At 43.0% G+C, this 19,798-nt stretch overlaps 1 protein-coding gene across 3 annotated transcripts in view; it reads right to left on the bottom strand.

Annotated features, from left to right (window-relative positions):
- The window catches only part of nat10 (N-acetyltransferase 10), a 173,654-nt gene that overhangs the window by 68,249 nt on the left and 85,607 nt on the right, over positions 1 to 19,798 (bottom strand). For all 3 annotated transcript variants that reach the window (XM_041198131.1, XM_041198130.1, XM_041198132.1), the window contains 7 exons: positions 16,262 to 16,355; positions 14,115 to 14,213; positions 13,840 to 13,976; positions 6,202 to 6,326; positions 1,857 to 2,007; positions 835 to 931; positions 297 to 413 (listed from right to left, as the gene is read on the bottom strand). In XM_041198131.1, the coding sequence (XP_041054065.1) occupies positions 297 to 413; positions 835 to 931; positions 1,857 to 2,007; positions 6,202 to 6,326; positions 13,840 to 13,976; positions 14,115 to 14,213; positions 16,262 to 16,355 (820 nt within the window). The remainder of the gene's footprint in view (positions 1 to 296; positions 414 to 834; positions 932 to 1,856; positions 2,008 to 6,201; positions 6,327 to 13,839; positions 13,977 to 14,114; positions 14,214 to 16,261; positions 16,356 to 19,798) is intronic.

Genomic DNA, 19,798 nt, shown 5'->3' with positions numbered 1-19,798 from the left:
TGCTAAGTGCCCTGTCATAACCTCTTTAATAATATCTTCTAACATTTTCCCTATGTCAGGTGCTCATCGAATGGCATAGCAGGCTCGAAGGGCCTATGTATCTCGTCTCCATTAAAATCACAGATAAAAGACTTTCACTCAAAGGTGCTGACTACATATAGCATGTAAAGTACTCAAATGGAATAAAGAATGGTATATAAATTTGACCATGCAAGCCAATCTTAATATGTTGTAAGCATTCAGTTGGATATTCTTAATGTGTGTGTGTTAATAGTGACCCTCATATGGCACATTACCTGAATGACAGCAAGTACTTCTGGCAGCGAATTCTGAGTAGGCTGCACTGGGGGCAGCAAGCAGAAAAGATGGTGAGCGGGAGCATCAGAAAGTAACTGAAGGTCATTAGGACTGTTCTGTGAAGATATAAAAAAAAGTTCTTTTTTAAAAAAATAACCTTCAACACCTTGCAAAAATAACCTCAAAGCTTCACTTGCAGTGAAGGATTAAAAGGTGCCTTAAATTTGGAGGAATTCCCAGCAACCTCTTTTTGAGCATACACGTTCAGTGATCATCTAGAAAATGTTTATTCTGAATACTCAACACTTGTGGCTGAAGTAGAGAATCATACTTACACTTTGCACTATGTTTTTTTTTTAAAGTATAAGTTCACCTCCACAACGAAAATTCGAACCAATTATAAATAACAAGTTACAAGCCAAATAAGTTACAAAAGGTTAACAGCTTCTGCAAATGCATTTAAAAATGTAGTTCTTCCATGTAAAGAGGAAAATTATCATGGGAGTTAGAACATAAGGTTGCTAAACAGAGACTCACCTTGTAATGGGATGCCACGTACAGAGACATCAATCTATGCAGGAAGGCCTCAGATGCTTTGTGGTAACAGAACAGTGTGTCCCTATTCACATAGTAGCTGTAGCAGTTAAGGTAAGAAACTGTGAACTTCAAAATCTCAGCTTTAGTTTCAGTAAAACTTATCCCAGTGACTGCCCAAGGATCGACTGCTGAGTATGTAAACAAGAGTGGTGGCCCATGAAGCCAAAAAGCCCAGAAAATCCAAAGCACAAAGTATACCAAAATCAATTCTGCATTTATAACATAGAGGGTTTACCCTGTCTGAATTTAATGCATCTGAAAGTTTGAAAAGAACATTTCTTAACATCTCACAGGGAATAAATCCTAAATGAGAGCATGAAGTGATGTTAGTATCAATGCTTTCCATAGGTATATGCAAATGAACAAGAACATTGATATTAGTTTGTATGTGGCCTGTGTTACTCCATGGTGTGTAAAGTTGGGCAAGACAACAATGCATATAATCTGCTGAGTTTTAATATAAAAATTTCAGCTACAAGGTTTTATGCTTAACCTTTCCTACAACCTTTTGTATGAGAGTGAATTACTGACAGAATGTAGGCAGTCCTCAGGCATGACACATTACAAAACTGCTTAAACTGTAAAGGACTTTTACAGAAGAGTTGCAATGAATATTGCATTTCTGCACTAGGTCCAAGGCTAGGATATTTATTTGAAGGCCATAACATACACAAACCCAGTTTTCATGTGCACACACCTGGAATGTCCGTCTCTTCAAAGTCACAATTTTTGAATAGCAAGGACTAATTCTCAGACCCCAAGAATCTCTTTCAGATCTCAACAGATACAACACACTCAATAACTGGGACTCAAATGCAGGAGAAGTAAACACATTGAAATGGATTTTGGAGCAATTTGAGCACATAAATCCCAGAGATGTCATTCTGGTTCATTTTGAAGGTCTAACTAACAAGGTTCCCAGATACTTCTAGCTGTGAAAATATATATATTATGGTGGATACAGATCACATTTCTCTGGAAGTGGGCAGCCTGAGATGATTCGAGGTATATTCAGACAGTCTAAGCATAGCAGGTCATTCAGCCACTTCTCCACTGGGTCTCCAGGTGCATATCGAATTGCCTCATGTAAAGAAACCTCATGCAGGGACCGTACTGTCAACAAATAAAAATAGATTAGCTAATGCGTTACAACCTCTCAAAAAAAATTATGCTACATGCATTATATTTTCCATAGCACCTCAAAGAAGAAACTTAAGCTATCCAGCAATTCCAGTTACAAAACTGCCTGCACTTCAACATATCACACAACCACAATGTGATTTCCCTTAATAGGCAAGCTGATGAATGTCTAGCCTGCCCCACTACAAATGTTTTAAATTCATTGACAATGTGGGCATCACTGGCTAGGCCAGTTTTTATTGCCCATCCCTAGTTGCCCTTGAGAAGGTGCTGGTGAGCTGCCTTCTTGAATCGCTGCAATCCATGTGGTGTAGGTACACCCAAAGTGCTATTAGGGAGGGAGTTCCAGGATTTTGACCCAGTGATAGCAAAGGAACAGCAATATACTTCCAAGTCAGGATGGTGAGTGACTTGGAGGGGAACTTCCAGGTGGTGGAAGTACCATGTATCTTCCCATGTGTCTGCTGCCCTTGTTCTTCTAGATGGTAGTGGTCATGGGTTTGCAAGGTGCTGCCTAAGGAGCGTCGGTGAGTTTCTGCAATGCTTCTTGTAGATGGTACAGACTGATGCCGCTGTTTGTCAGTGGTGGAGAGAGTGAATGCTTATGGATGGGATGCTTTGTCCTGGATGGTGTCTTGAGTGGAGCTGCACTCATCCAGACAAGTGGAGAGTATTCCATGAAACTCCTGACTTGTAGATGTTGGACAGGCTTTGGAGAGTCAAGGGATGAGTTACTTGCCACAGGATTCCTAGCCTCTGACCTTCTCTTGTATCCACAGTACTTATATGGCTAGTCCAGTTCAGTTTCTGGTCAATGGATACTGTTGGTGATATTGATAGTGGGGGATTCGGTGATGATGACACCATTGAATGTCAAGAGATGATGGTTAGCTTCTGTCTTGTTGGGGATGGTCATTGCCTGACACTTGCGTGGCATGAAGGTAACTTGATGCTTGTCAGCCCAGTCTTGCTTCATGGACTGCTTCAGTATATGAAGAGTCACGAATGATTTATTTTTAGTTCGTTCATGGGATGCAGGCTTCTATACAACAGTCCACAATATTCATCAGACATGTTTTAATTCCAAATTTTTACTGAACTCAAATTTCACCAACTGCTGTGGTGGGATTCGAACCCAGGTCCCCAGAGCATTATCCTGGGTCTCTAGAATAACGCTCAGTGACAATACCACTATGCCACCACCTCCCCATGTGCTGAACATTGTGCAACCATCTGCGAACATCCCCACTTCTGAGCTTTTAGAATGAAAGTCATCGATGAAGCAGCTGAAGATGGCTGGGCCGAGGACACTACCCTGAGGAACTCCTGCAGTGATGTCCTGGAACTGAGATGATTGACCTCCAACAACTACAACCATCTTCCTCTATGCTAGGTATGACTCCAACCAGCAGAGTTTCCCAATTCCCATTGACTCCAGTTTTGCTAGGGCTTCTTGATGTCAAGGACAATCACTCTCATTTCACCTTGGGAGTTCAGCTCTTTTGGCCATGTTTGAACCAAGGCTGTAATGAGGTCAAGAGCTGAGTGACCCTAGCAGAAGCCAAACTGGGCATCAGTAAGCAGGTTATTTCCAAACAAGTGCCGCTCAATAGCAATGCTGATAACCCTGCCCATCATTTTACTGATGATCGCGAGTAGACTGATGGGGCGGTAACTGTCTGGGTTGGATTCACCCTGCTTTTTGTGTACAGGACATACTTGGGCAATTTTCCACATAGCTGGGTAGATGGCAGTGTTGTAGCTGTACTAGAACAGCTTGGGTGGGGATGCAGCAAGTTCTGGAACACAAGTGTTCCGTACTATTGCCAGAATATTGTCGGGGCCCGTAGCCTCTGCACTATCCAGTGGCTTCAGCCGTTTCTTGATATGACACGTAGTGAATCGAATTGGCTGAAGACTGGCATCTGTGATGCTGGAGATCTCCAGAGGAGACTGAGATGGATCATCCACTAGGCACTTCTGGCTGAAGATTGTAGTAAATGCTTCAGCCTTATCTTTTGCACTGATGTGCTGGGCTCCTCCATCACTGAGGAGGGGGATATTTGTGGAGACTCCTCCTCCAGTGAGTTGTTTAATTGTCCACCACCATTCATGGCTGGATGTGGCAGGACTGCAGAGCTTAGATCTGATCCGTTGGTTGTGGAATCGCTTAGCTCTATCACTTGCTGATTATGCTGTTTGGCACGCATGTAGTCCTGTGTTGTAGCTTCACCAGGTTGACACCTTATTTTTAGGTATGCCTGGTGTTGCTCCTGGCATGCCCTCCTGCACTCTTCATTGAACCGGGTTGTCCCCGTAGCTTGGTGGTAATGGTAGGGTGAGGGATATGCCAGGGCATGACGTTACAGATTATGGTTGAGCACAATTCTGCTGCTGATGGTCCACAGTGCCTCATGGATGCCCAATCTTAAGTTACTAGATCTGTTTGAAATCTATCCCATTTAGCACAGTGGTGGTGCCACATGATGGAGGGTATCCTCAATGTGAAGCAGGGACTTAGTTCCCACAACAACTGTGCGGTGGTCACTCCTACTAATATTGTCATGGACAGGTGCATCTGCGGCAGGCAGGTTAGTGAGGATGAGGTCAAGTATGTTTTTGCCGTTGTTATTTCTAGTGCCTAGGTCGATGCCAGATGGTCCATCTGGCGACAATCACTATACTGCAACAACAGCGGCTGTGCTGCTGCATTGTAGGAATGTGCCATAATGATGGAAAACATCATATGTAGGCAAGAGGCCAGGTGGAGAAATAAACATGGAAAATGGTAATCATTTTACTACCAATTTACTACTAAATGCCATCAATATAAGATGTACTCAAAGAATGAATGCTTGAAGAACTACTGTCATCTGGTAAATGCCTGGTCACTCTGGAGTGGTTTGTCGTAAGAATGTACAGAGAATCTCAAACATTGACATTCTTGGAAAATAAAAAGGGCAAACCTTTTGTAAGAAAAGCATGACTATTAAACTTGCCAACAATAAAACAAATTTGTTGCAAATATTTTAAAGTAATTCTGTTTATCTCCAAGTAATAATATTAAATATCTTGGCAATTAATATGTTTTATGTAATCTGGCATCTTTTGTATGGTAAATCACATGGTTAAAGGTTAAAACTTTCTACCCAACATTCTTCACCTATAGTTATAGTGCCATCATTACCGCTGTTTTATGATAAACACAATTAAATTACAGTCCTTGTCTATCATGGGCACAAGATACATTTGCAACATGTGATGTGTCTTGAAATTTACCAAAATACACAAAGGACAGATTTAAATTGACACTTATCACTACAGAAAGCATTAATTCCCAACTGAAGACCAGTATTAGATTCAATGGCTGGAAGGAAGGATGAGGAGGTTACTGAATTCCTTTGCTAACATTTTTCAATGAAAAATATTCCAACACTGGGGGTGGTACATAAACACAATGGCTTATTTTTGCTGGAGGGAAGAAACAAAAAAGAGACAGGAAGGGAAATAAACTGTTATTTGGAGAAATTGCCACCTGTCCCCCTACAGATGCCCTCAAAAGGTCTGAAAATCTGACAGACCAAATGTTCTTTTAGCAAGGTGAACCAGCAAGTCTGAAAAAACAAAAGAAAACAAAGGTTGCAAACCCTTTAATTTTGCAAATGAAAATTCCCAATTTAAATCATGAATGTCAAACAAAATTAGAAAAGTAACAAACTAAATACTTTGTGCAAGAGACTGCAATAACCCAAAGATCAGAATTTTCTTGTTCATGAAATAAAATTCTGTGCAGAAATCAGTTTTTCAAAAATTTGTTCATGGGATGTGGGTGTCAGTGGCGAGGCCAGCATTTATTGCCCATCTGTAATTGCCCATTGCTGTCGGTCTAGAGTTACATGTAGGCCAGACCGGGTAAGGATACCAGATTCCCTTCCCTAAAGGACATTAGTGAACCAGATGGGTTTTTACAACAATTGGCAATGGTTTCATGGTCATCGCCGGAGATTTTTAATTTCAGATTTTTACTGAATTTAAGTTATACTGTCTGCCATGGTGGAATTCAAACCTGGGTCCCGGAGCATTATCCTAGGTTTCTGAAAACTAGTCCAGTGATAATACCATTACGCCACCACATAATGCTGAAACAAGAAAAGACAGTTTCAATACCTGTGCTGAGTTTGGCAGTGGAAGTGGTTTTATTCTCTGCAGTCATGTTGATTTGGCTCTGATCAGTTTGTTGGCGTAGCTGTTGTATCAGTTTTAAAGAGAGTGAGCGACCTGTCCCTTCATATCTGAAAACAGACAGATTCTAAATCCAGGGTTAAATACTGTAATAGCACTCCAAGACCATAAAAACGACCTTGCTAGAATAAGTCTCTCAAAATCCCAGATCTTTTTATAAATTAACAAAGCAATCTTAACCAGAACTGCCAGTAATTTCTTTTTAATTATTCGTTTATGGGATGTGGGCATCGCTGGCTAGGCCAGCATTTATTGCCCATTCCTAACCGCCCTTGTTCAGGGGACATTTAAGAGTCAACCACATTGCTGTGGGTCTGGGGTCACATGTAGGCCAGGCCAGGTAAGGATGGCAGATATAAAAACAAAAAAACTGCGGATGCTGGAAATCCAAAACAAAAACAGAATTACCTGGAAAAACTCAGCAGGTCTGGCAGCATCGGCAGAGAAGAAAAGAGTTGACGTTCCTTCTGTAAAGGACATTAGTGAACCAGATGGGTTTTTACGGGTACTAGCCATGGTTTCATGATCATCAGATTTTAATTCCAGACTACTTTATTGAATTCAGTTGGTGGTGGGATTCGAACCGGGGTCCCAAGAGTCCAGTGAAAATGCCACTGCCTCCCCATTTACTGCCTAATTCATCGTAACACAATGCTGCTAAACTCCAAGGCTGTATCTCAACAACAGGCTTGAAAGCCAGGACAACCTCACCATGGTCATTTAAAAACATAAGATCATAATAAATAGAAGGAGTAGGCCATTCAAACCCTGGAGCCTGCTCTGCCATTCAGTAAGATCACGGCTGATCCGATTTTGGCCTTAACTTCACATTCCTGCAAACCTCTCTTAGCATCTGTCTGTCCAACTTCATCTTGGTGGGGCTCCCGGGCACATTTGGAACTTATCAGGAAAAGTAATCAGCTGCTGCTGGGGTTCCCATCTCTTTGAAAAACGGGTGCCCATTCCCAACAGCTACCAGTCAATCGGAGCGCCAGGAGGGCTGACAGCTCAGCAACACCATTGATATACCATCGGAGCAGACTGCCAAAAAGAGGGGGTGGGCGATTGCCACAGGGTCAAACACTGCCATGGAGAAGCATCTGTGGGCTACAGAATGCCTGATTCTGAGGCCTCTCTCTCACCCCCACCCCTCAAGCACTCAGGAAGACCACCATGGTTTGACAGGCAGGTTGCCAAGAGGTGGAGGCCCCTCACGCTCACAGATGCCAGTAAAATGCCAACAGAGACAGGAAGAGGATGTTCATTCTTTAAAAATGCTTTCATGGGATGTGGGCATCGACGGCTTGGCCAGCATTTATCGTCCATTCATAATTGGCCTCAAGGTGGTGATGGTGAGCCGCTGCCTTGAACCGTGGCAGACCTTGTGGTGTAGGTACACCCATGATGTTGTTAGGAAGGGAATTCCACGATTTTGACCCAGCGAATGAAGGAATGGCGATATAGTTCCAAGTGAGGATGGTGAGAGGCTGAGAGGGAAACTTGTAGTTGATAGTGTTGCCATGCAGCTGCTGCCCTTGACCTTCTAGGCGCAAGTCAGAAGGTGTTATTGAAGGAGCCTTGGTGAGTTGCTGCAATGCATCTCGTAGATGGTGCACACTGCTGCCACTGTGTGTCAGTGGTGGAGGAAGTGAATGTTTGTGGATAGGGTGCCAATCAAGCAGACTGCTTTGTCCTGAGTGGTGTAAAGCTTCTCGACTGTTGTGGAACTGCACACATCCAAGCAAGTGGAATGTATTCTATCACACTCCGGACTTGTGCTTTGTGGATGGTGCACAGACTATGGGGAGCCCAGCACATCAGTGCAAAAGATAAGGCTGAAGCATTTGCAACAATCTTCAGCCAGAAGTGCCAAGTGGATGATCCATCTCTGCCGCCTTCGGAGGTCCCCAGCATCACAGATGTCAGTCTTCAGCCTATTTGATTCACTGCATATGATTCCAAGAAGCGGCTGAAGGCACTGGACACTGCAAAGCTTGTGTAAGCTGACAATATTCCAGCAATAGTACTGAAGACTTAGTGCTGCAGAGCTCGCTGCACCTCTAGCCAAGCTGTTCCAGTACAGCTACAACACTGACATCGACCCGATTCTGTGGAAAATTGCCCAGGTATGTCCTGTACACAAAAAGCAGGACAAATCCACCCCAACCATTTACTGCCTCATCAGTCTACTCTCGATCATCAGTAAAGTGATGGAAGGGGTCATCAACAGTGCTACCAAGCGGCACTTGCTTAGCAATAACCTAACACCAACGCACAGTTTGGATTCCGCCAGGGGCACTCAGCTCCTGTCCTCATTACAGCCTTGGTTCAAACATGAACAAAAGAGCTGAACTCCTGAATTAACACGAGTGTGACTGCCTTTGACATCAAGGTTGCATTTGACCGAGTGTGACATCAAACCCTAGCAAAACGAGTCAATGGGAATCGGTGGAAAACTCTTGCTGGTTGGAGTCATACCTAACACAAAGGAAGATGATTGTGGTTGTTGGAGGTCAATCATTTCAGTTCCAGTTCCAGTGATTGCAGGAGTTCCTCAGGGTAGTGTCCTCAGCCCAGCCATCTTCTGCTGCTTCATCAATGACCTTCCTTCCATCATAAGGTCAGAAGTGGGGATGTTCGCTGATGATAGCACAATGTTCAGCACCATTCACGACTCCTCAGATACTGAAGTAGTCCACATCCAAATGTAGTAAGACCTGGACAATATACAGGCTTCGGCTGATAAGTGCAAGTGCGATTCACGCCACACAAGTGCCAAGCAATGATCATCTCCGATGAGAGAAACTAACTATCAGCCAGTGACATTGAATTGCATTAACATCACTGAATCCCCCACTATCAACATCCTGGGGCAAACCATTGACCAGAAACTGAACTGGACTAGACATACAAATACTGTGGCTACAAAAGCAGGTCAGAGGCTAGGAATCCTGTGGCGAGTAACTCACCTCCTGACTCCCCGAAGTCTGTCCACCATCCATAAAGCACAAGTCAGGAGTATGATGGAATATTCTCCACTTGCCTGGATGAGTGAAGCTCCAACAGCACTCAAGAAGCTTGACACCATCCAGGACCGACAAACACTAGCAGCAGTGTGTACCATCAACAAGATGCACTGCAGGAATTCACGAAGGTTCCTTAGACAGCACCCTCCAAACCCACGACCACCACCATCTAGAAGGACAAGGGCAGCAGACATGTGGGAACACCACCATCTGCAAGTTCTCCTCCAAGCCACTCACCATCCTGACTTGGAAACATATTGCCGTTCTTTCATTATTGCTGGGTCAAAATTCTGGAACTTCCTCCCTAACAGCACTGTGGGTGTACCTGCACCTTTTGGACTACAGTGGTTTAAGTAGGCAGTGCACCAGCACCTTCTCAAGGGCAATTAGGGATGGGCAATAAATGCTGGGCTCACCAACGACCCCCACGTCCCTTGAACGAACAGAAGTTACTCACTAAACCTCTGACCTGGTCTTGTAGCCACAGTATTTATATAGCTAGTCCAGTTCAGTTTCTGGTCAATGGTAACCTCGGGGTATTCATAGTCAGATATTCAGCAATACTAATGCCATTGAATGCTATAGGGAGACGGTTGGATTCTCTCTCGTTGGTGATGGTCATTGCCTAACACTGGTGTGGCATGAATGTTACTTGCCACTTGTCAGCCCAAGCCTGGATATTGACCAGGTCTTGCTGCATTTGGACACAGACTGCTTCAGTATCTGAGGAGTCGCGAATGGTGCTGAATATTGTGCAATCATCAGCGAACATCCCCACTTCTGGCCTTATGATGGAAGGAAGATCATTGATGAAACAGCTGAAGATGCTTGAGGAACTCCTGCAGTGATGTCCTAAAGCTGAGATGACTGACCTCCAACAACCATAGGCATTTTCCTTTGTGCTAAGTATGACTCCAACCAGTGGAGAGTTCCCCCCCACCCCCCGATTCCCATTGACTCCAGTTTTCCTAGGGCTCCTTGATGCCACAGTTGGTCGAATGGTGCCTTGATGTCAAGGGCAGTCACTCTCAACTCATCTCGACTTCAGCTCTTTTGTCCATGTTTGAACCAAGGCTGTAATGAGGTCAGGAGCCAAGTGGCCCTGGTGGTACAGAAACTGAACGCCAGTTAGCATGTTATTGCTGAGTAAATGCTGCTTGACAGCACTGTCAACCACCACCTTTCCACTACTTTGCTGATGATCGAGAGTGGACTGATGAGGTAGTAATTGGCCGGGTTAGATTTGTCCTGCTTTTTGTGGACAGGAACATAGGTAATAGGAGTAAGAGTAGGTCACTCAAGCCATCAAGAGTCCACCATTCAAACAGATCATGACTGATCATCTACCTTTATGCTATTTTTCCCCACTAATCCCTTATCCCTTGATGTCATTGGTATCCAGAAATCTATCAATTTCATTCTTGAACACGATCAGTGATTGAGCTTCCACAGCCCTTTGGGGTAAAGAATTCCAAAGATTCGCCAGCCGCTAAGTGAAGAAATTCTTCATCGCAGTCTGAATTGGCCTGTCCCTTATTCTGAGACTGTGTCCCCTGCTTTTAGACTCACCAGCCAAGGGAAACATCCGATCCACATCTACCCTGTCACAACCTGTAAGAATTTTGTAAATTTCAATAAGATCACTTTTCGTTCTTCGTAACTCTAGACAATACAGAGCCAGTTTCCTCCTAAGACAATCCTGCCATCCTAGGGTGAACCTCTGTTGCACTCAGTCTATGGCAAGTACATCCTTCCTTAGATAAGGAGACCAAAATTGTACACAATACTCCAGGTGCAGTATCACTAAAGCTCTAAACAACTGCACCAAAACATCTTTACGCTTGTACTCAAATCCCCTTGCTGTGAAGGCCAACATACCATTCATTTGCCTTCCTAATTGCTTGCTGCACCTGCATTTAGTTTTTAATGACTCATGAACAAGGACACCCAGGTCCCTTTGGACATCAACATTTCCCAATCACTCACCACTTAAGAAATACTCAGCCTTTGTTTTCTTTTTAAACAAAAGTGGTAACTTTACACATTTATATTATATTCCATCTGCCAGGTTCTTGCCCATTCACTTAGCCTGTATAATCTCCATGAAGCCTCCTTGCATCCTCCTCACAACGTGCATTCCCACCTAGCTTTTCATCAGTAAATATGGAAATATTACATTTAATCCCTACATCCAAATTATTGATATAGACTGTGAACAGCTGTAGCCCAAGCACTGATCCTTACAGTACTCCGCTAGTAACAGCCTGCCATCCTGAGAATGACCTGCTAATTCCTACTCTGCTTTCTGTCTGTTAACCAATCTTCAATCCATGGAAGTATATCACCCTCAATCCCATGCTCTAATTTTATTGACTAACCTCTAGTGTGGGACCTGATCAAAACCCTTCTGAAAATCCAAATGCACCACATCCACGGGTTCTCCTTTATCCATGCTACAGGTAACATCCTCAAAAAACTCCAATAAGTTTGTCAAACAGGGTTTCCGTTTCATAAATCCATTTTGACTCTGCCCAATCACAACATTTCTTTTTAAGTGTCCACTTATTACATCCTTTACAATAGATTCTAACATTTTCCCTCCTCCTGACGTCAGACTAACAGGTCTGTAGCTCTTCATTTTCTCTCTCCCTCCCTTCTTAAATAGTAGGGTTACATTTGCTACTTTCCAGTCAACAGGAACCTTTCCAGAATCTGTAGAATTTGGAAAGATAGCCACCAATGTATCCATTCTCTCTATAGCTACCTCCTTCAACACTCTGGGACGTAGCTCATCAGGTCAAAGGGATTTACCAACCTTCAATCCAATTGCGTTTTGAGTGCTACCTCTTTATTAATGCTAATTTCTTTCAGTTTCTCATTTTCACTAGGTATTTGGTTCCCTTGTATTTCTGGGAGATTTTCTGTACCTTTCTCCATGAAGACAAACTTGAAGTAAGTGTTTAGTTTCTCTGCCATTCCTCTATTCTCCATTATAAATTCTCCTGACAGAACATGCCTGGGCAATTTTCCACATTTCCAGATAGATGCCAGTGTTGTAGCTGTACTGGAACAGTTTGGCTAGGGGTACAATTAGTTTTGGAGCCTGAATTTATTGCCTGAATGTTGTCAGGGCCCATACCCTGCTGCAGCATCCAGCATCTTCAGCCATTTCTTGACATCACGTAGAGTGAATCGAATTAGCTGAAGCATCTGTGATGCTGGGGACCTCCGGAGGAGGCCGAGATGGATCATCCACTCAGCATGTCTGGCTGAAGATTGTTGCAAATGCTTCAGCCTTATCTTTTGCACTGATGTGCTAGGGTACCCCATCATTGGGGTTGGCGATATTTGTGGAGCCTCGTGCTCCAATGAGTTGTTTAATTGTCCACCACCATTCACGACTGGGTGTGGCAGGACTGCAGAGCTTAGGTCAGAACTGCTGGTTGTGGGATCGCTTAGCTCTGCCTATCGCATGATCATTCCGCTGTTTGGTATTCAAGTAGTCCTGTGTTGTAGCTTCACCAGGTTGATGCCTTATTTTTAGATATGCCTGGTGCTGCTCCTGCCATGCCCTCCTGCACTCTTCATTGAACCAGGGTTCATCCCACAGCTTGATAGTAATGGCAGAGCCAGGGCGTGCTGGGCCGTGAGCTAACAGATTGAAGTTGCATACAATTCTGCTGTTGATGGCCCACAGAGCCTCATGGATGCCCAGTTTTGAGTTTCTAGATCTGTTTGAAATCTATCCCATTTAGCGCGGTGGAAGTGCCACACATCACAAGGAGGATATCATCAATGTGAAGGCCAGATTTGTCTCCACAAGGACTGTACTGTGGTCACCCTACCATTACTGGCTTGGACCGATGCATCTGCAACAAGTAGAGAGCTGATCAAGAAGGGTTTTCCTCTTGTTATTTTGCTCACCACCTGCACAGATCCAGTCTAGAGGCTATGTCCACAGGGACTCGGCCAATTGATTGGCCACTTAAGTGGCACAACTGTCTCTGGCAGGAAGGTCGTCCTCAACTTCCCCACTGCTGACAAAATGCTATTGCGAAAGGAAGATGACCTGCAGTCCATCCGTGCTTTTCCTCACCACTTTACAACACCTCTCCCACCTTCACACCCACTGCTCCAGCCTATACCTAGTGGCAAAAGTCCAATATTTCAGGCCTGCGATCTTCACCAGAAGTGAGAAAGGTTAGATATATAATAGCTTGTGAGCAAGTGAAATGGTGGGGAGTGTTGGAAAAATAACAAAAGGGGAGATCCAAGATAGGGTGGAGAGATTAAATAGGTGGCATGTGGTAAAGTCAAAGGGAGTGGTAATGGAACAAGTAAAGGAAAGAATGAAATGATAGAGAGAATAAACAAACCAGCAAAGATAAATGAAACAAAATGGGGCAGAGGTTATGGTCTAAAATTGTTGAACTCAATTTTGAGTTTTGCAGTCTGTAAAGCACCCAGTTAAATTATAAGTTGTTCCTCCAGTTTTCATCAAGCTTCACTGTCTTCAGACTACGATCCAATCACATACCCATTTATGGTGGAGGCCATGAAAACAAGGTAGGGACCCAGCAATTTCTTCACCAACGGGAGTGGGATGGCAGCTGCCTCATCAATTACCACCAGCTCAGCCTGACCCAGTTTAACTGCATCTGCAGGGTGGATGTACTAACAAGGGAAAATAGAAATGCTGTAATTACATGATTTTGCTATACAAATGCACTATTCACAAAAAAACTGCATCAATGCATATTGTTCTGAAATTTTAACAGCACAAAAAACAAAATCAGGAAAGCACCATTTTACCTGGATGGTCTGTCTGTGCTCCTTATAGATATTAACTCGAACCACAGCTTTGTTGAACTCTGGATTTAAGGACTGAACTATTTCATAGTCCAAATGTTCCTGAAAGAAAAGAAGTGTGACACAAGTCCTCTTGGAGACCAAATGAAAAGTTGATTTTCTTTTACAAACATGGTAATGCTAAAAGGTTAGTTAAGGAAAAAGTGGGACCTATCAGAGATGAAGATGGAAACTTGTGTGTAGGGCTGAGGGAAGGGTTTAGAATGAATATTTTGTCTCCATGTTTACAAAGGAAAGGGAGGATGGAAATATAGTAGTCCAGGAGGAACAGTTAGAGATATTGGACAGGATAGACATAAAGAGAGAGGAAGTACTCGAAGGGCTGAAATCCTTGAAAGTGGATAAGTCACCAGGGCCGGATGGATTGTTTCCGAGGCTGCTGAAGGAAGTTGGGGGGAGATAGCAGATGCCCTGAGGATGATTTTCCAATCTTCACTAGATACGGGGGAGGTACTGCAGGACTGGAGAACTGCAAACATAGTTCCACTGTTTAAAAAGGAATCAAAGGGAATGCCAAATTATAGGCCAGTTAGTCTTACATCGGTGGTGAGCAAATTAGTAGAATCAATCCTGAGAGATAGGATTAACTGTCATGTGGAAAGGCATGGACTAGTCAGGGATGATCAGCATGGATTTGTTAAAGGAAGGTCTTGCCTCACAAATTTGATTGAATCCTTTGAGGAAGTAACAAGAAGGGTTGATGAAGGTTGTGCAGTGGATGTTGTGTACATGGATTTTAGCAAGGCATTTGACAAGGTCCCATATGGCAGGTTGGTCAGGAAAGTAAAAGCCCATGGGATTCAGGGTAATGTGGCAAACTGGATAAAAGGTTGGCTTTGTAACAGGAAACAAAGGGTAATGGTCGATGGATGCTTTTGCGAATGGAAAGTTGTCTCAAGTAGTGTTCCACAGGGCTCGGTGTTGGGACCCTTGCTGTTTCTGTTATATATTAACGATTTGGACGTGAATGTGGGGGACATGATTGAGAAAGTTGCAGATGACACAAAGATTGGCCGAGTTGGGGATAGTGTAGATGATAGCCATAATCTCCAAAACGATACAGATGGATTGGTGGAGTGGGCGGTAAAGTGGCAGATGGATCTTAACATAGAGAAGTGTGAGGTCATACATTTAGGGAGGTCAAACAGTTACAGGGATTACAAAATAAATGGGAATATACTAAGAGGGGTAGATGAAGTGAGAGATCTTGGCGTACAAGTACACAGGTCCCTGAAGGCAGCAGTTCAAGTAGACGAGGTTGTAAAGAAGGCATATGGAATGCTCCCCTTCATTGGCAAAGGTACAGAATATAAAAGTAAGGATTTAATATTGGAATTGTATAAAACACTGGTGAGGCCACAACTGGAGTATTGTGTGCAGTTCTGGTCACCACATTACAGGAAGGATGTAATAGCTCTGGAGAGAGTGCAGAGGCGGTTTACAAGAATGTTGCCAGAGTTAGAAAAGTGTAGGAGAGATTGGATAGGTTGGGGTCATTTTCCTCAGAACAAAGAAGGCTAAGAGGTGACTTGATTGAGGTGTGCAAAATTATGAAGGGATTAGATAGAGTGGACAGGATAAAATTGTTTCCCTTGATGGAGAATTCTAGAACCAGGGGACATAGATTCAAGATAAGTGGCAGAAGGTGTAGGGGGGAACATGAGGAACAACTTTTTTTACGCAGAGGGTAGTGGGTGTCTGGAATTCGCTGCCCAAGTTGGTGGTAGAGGCAGAAACTCTAAACTCTTTTAAGAAGTACCTGGATCTGCACCTTAAGTGCTGTAGGCTGCAGGACTATGGGCCGGGTGCAGGAAGGTGGGATTAGAAAGGGCACCTGGGTGTCCTTGGGCTGGCATGGACAAGATGGGCCGAATAGCTTCCTTCTGTGCTGTAACTTTGCTATGGTTAAGAGATTATAACTGCACTTAACCAATCAAACACACATATCCTGGAAAAGATACTAATGGATACAATGTCACATTTTCAAAGCTTTATTCAATGATATGTACACTAGTTTTATATCCTACATAAATATTTTTGGCTATTTAAGATAAAAGTGGTTCATTGTTCAGGTAGGTTCACTCTCTTACCTGATACTGTAAGGCATCAAAGCCTTTAAAAACAAATTCAAATAGGGTGTGTAAGTTGTCTGGACTTGGTGAGGTGACAAAGATATTGGAATACCTGAAAAAAGAGAAAATATCACAGTCATTTAAATTAATTTTTTTCAAATACCCACTGAATATGAAAGTTACTAACCTAAGACTTTTATTTTGCAATTTAAAAATATTTAAGTAGCATCACAACAACATAACACTTTAAAACAGAGCAGTGGAGTGCACAATATGTGGATTTTACATATTTCACAAACAGTAGTCTCCTATATTCAAACTCCAAGATTTCAGTTGTCTCCAACATCCAGAAACACCATGGTACAAAAAAATACATTAAGGATCAAAGGTTACGGGGAGAAGGCGGGAGAATGGGGTTGAGAAACTTATCAGCCATGATTGAATGGTGGAGCAGACTCAATGGGCCGAATAGCCTAATTTCTGCTCCTATGTCTTATGGTCTAATAGTTGGAAAGTCAGAAAAAATACTAATTGCCAAGGTTCATTCTAGATATGTAGCAAGGTTTACAGTTTTAAGGGTAAACACTAGGAATTGCAAATAAATATTAATTCCTGACAAAAGATTTCTAAGTTCGGCCATGATTGTGCCCAAAATTGTGTGTATCTCACTCCAAGTACGTCAGGAGTTTCATGTTGTTATCATAATCCCCAATTATAAAACTATATTGTTATCTCCAATAAGTTAAGAGACAAATAGCTGCATTATGTTACTGAGAGGCATTGCCAATTTTCCTTGTCAAATTCTTTTAGAAAATAGATGACAGCAAGTCAATGATCTATCATACTAAACATTTTCTACAGAATTTGGCTTAATAAAAACCCGATTTTAGTTAGGAGACAAATCTTTCTGCACAAACATCAGCAGCAGCTCGATGTAAGTCCACAAGTTTAGTGCATGAAAGAGAAACGTAGCATCTCCTTTTGTCAACAAAAATCCACACTACAAGCATAGTTGTCTTTCAAAAGGTAATTGATAAATTTCCACATAATGGAAATATATTAGCAAAATCAAAGCCCATGAGATGAAAGAGGCACAGGCTAAAATTAGCTAAGGCAGAGAACTATGGTGAATGGTGGTGTCTCTCAGTCAATGTTTGGATCACTGTTTTTTTGATATACTTTTGAGATGTTACATCTGTTCTGAAGATGGTAATGCCACTGCGCTAGTAATCCAGGGGGTTAGGCTAATTCTCAGAGAACAGGGTTCGAATCTCACCACAGCAGTTGGTGGAATTTAAATTCAATTACTAAAAATCTGGAGTCGAAAGCTAGTCTCAGCAATGGTGACTATGAAACTATCATCAGTTGTCATAAAAACTTTACTAATATCCTTCAGGGGAGGAAGTCGGCCATCCTTACCCGGTCTGGCTGACATGTGACTCCAGATCCACAATAATGTGCCATCTGAAATGGCCTAGCAAGCCATTCAGTTTACGGGCAATTACGTATGGGCAATGAATGTTGACCATGCCGGTGACACTCTCATCCCATGAAAGATAAAAAAAATAACCCATTTAGCACAGTGGTAGTGCCACACATTTGACCAGGTACAATGAGGCTTCATGGGGACTGGAGTCAATGTTGAGGATTCCCAGGGCAATTCCACCTGACTATATACCACTGGGCCGTCACCTCTGGTCGGTCTGACCTGCCGGTGGGACAGGACATATCCAGGAATGGTGGTATCTGGGACATTGGCTATAAAGTATGATTTGGTGAGTATGATCTGTCAGGCTGTTGCTTGACTAGACTGTGGGACAGTTCTCCCACATTTTAGCACAAGCCTCTGGATGTTAATAAGGAGGAGTTTGCAGGGTCGACAGGGTCGTCATTATCGTTTCCGGTGCCTAGGTCCTTGCAGTGTGGTCCATCCAGTTTTATTCCTTTTCTGAAGGTTTGGTACAAGTGAGTGACATGCTAGGCTATTTCAGAGGGCAGTTAAGAGTTAACTATATTGCTGAGGGTCTGGAATGTGGGCAAGGACAGCAAATGTCCTTCCCTAAAGGACATGAGCAAACAATTTTTTTTTTTTTACAGTCAATGATAGTTTCACCATTACTGAGACTTCCTTCCAGTTCCAGATTTTATATTAACTGGAATTTAAATTCCACCAGCTGCCATTGTGGGATTTGAACCCATGCCCGAGAGAATTAGCCTGGGCCACTGGGTTACTTGCCCAATGATATTACCACTTCACCACTGTCACCTCTCACAAGAGGCTTCAAGCGGGCAGACTGGTGAAGTAGGTACACACATGGCAGATGAAATCTGACAGAGAAATTTGATTAATTTTGTTGAAAAAGGAGAGGCAATACAAAATGGTACAATTTTAAAGGGAAAGCGGGAATGCAAAGTGGGATTTTCCTTACAGGAGCCTTTGAAGGTGGTTGATAAAAGTTGAGACAACTAAAATGGTGTTTGTGCTCCTTGGCTTTCTAAATACAAGAATTAAGTACATAATCAAAGTTACTTTAAACCTTAATAAAACACTGGATAAGCCTCAACTGGAGTATTGTCTCTAATTCTGGGCATCACATTTTAAGCAGTATTTCAAGGCCTTGCAGCAAACGCAGACAAGATTTTAAAACGTTACAGGGGATGAAAGGCTTCAGTTACATGGAGAGCCAGAGAACCAAGGGGTTGTTCTGCTTAGAGCAGAGATGTTGAGGGGAATAAAAACAGAAAATGTTAGATATACTCAGCATGGTCTGGCAGCATCTGCAGAGAGAGATACAAAGTTAACGTTTCAGGTCTGTGATCTTTCATCAGAACCCAGATAAGTTAGAAATGTTAACAAGGCAAAGGGTTACACAATAAATAGGGGGATGCTAAGAGGTATCAAGGAAATATTGGGCCGTGGAGTGAATATCCACAGATCCCTGAAGGTAGCTGGACATGTCAAAAAGGTGGTTAAGCCGGCATATGGAATCCTTTCATTTATTAGTTGAGGCAGAGAATACAAGAGAGCAAGGAAGTTGTGCTGGAACTATATAAAACATTAGTTACAACTGTTGAGTACTGTGTTTAGTTCTGGTCAACTCATTACAGAAAGGATACAATTACACTAGAGAGGGTCCAGAGGAGATTTACAAGGGTGTTGCCAGGGCTGGAAAACTGCAGCTGTGGGGAAGGATTGGATAGGCTGGGGTTGTTCTCCTTGGAACAGAGAGGCTGAGGGCAGGTTTGATGGAGATGTACAGAATTGTGAGGGGCCTGGATAGAGTGGATAGGAAGAGGTCAGTGACTAGGGGGCATAGGTTTAAAGTGATTGGTAGAGAAATTAGAGGGAAGATGAGGAAAGGTTTTTTCACCCAGAGGGTTTTGGGGGTCTGGAACTCACTGACTGAAAGGGTGGTAGAGGCAGAAACCCTCAACTCATTTAAGAGGTGTCTGGATATGCACCTGCAAGGCTGTAACCTTCAGGGCTACGGACGAAGGCTGGAAAGTGGGGATTAGTCAGGGGCTCGTTTTTCAGCCAGTGCTGACATGAGGGGC

The sequence above is a fragment of the Carcharodon carcharias genome, chromosome 10 (genome assembly GCF_017639515.1).
Source record: "Carcharodon carcharias isolate sCarCar2 chromosome 10, sCarCar2.pri, whole genome shotgun sequence".
NCBI lineage: Eukaryota > Metazoa > Chordata > Chondrichthyes > Lamniformes > Lamnidae > Carcharodon > Carcharodon carcharias.
The sequence above is the reverse complement of the archived record's forward strand: the minus strand, read 5'-3'. Positions and strand labels throughout refer to the sequence as shown.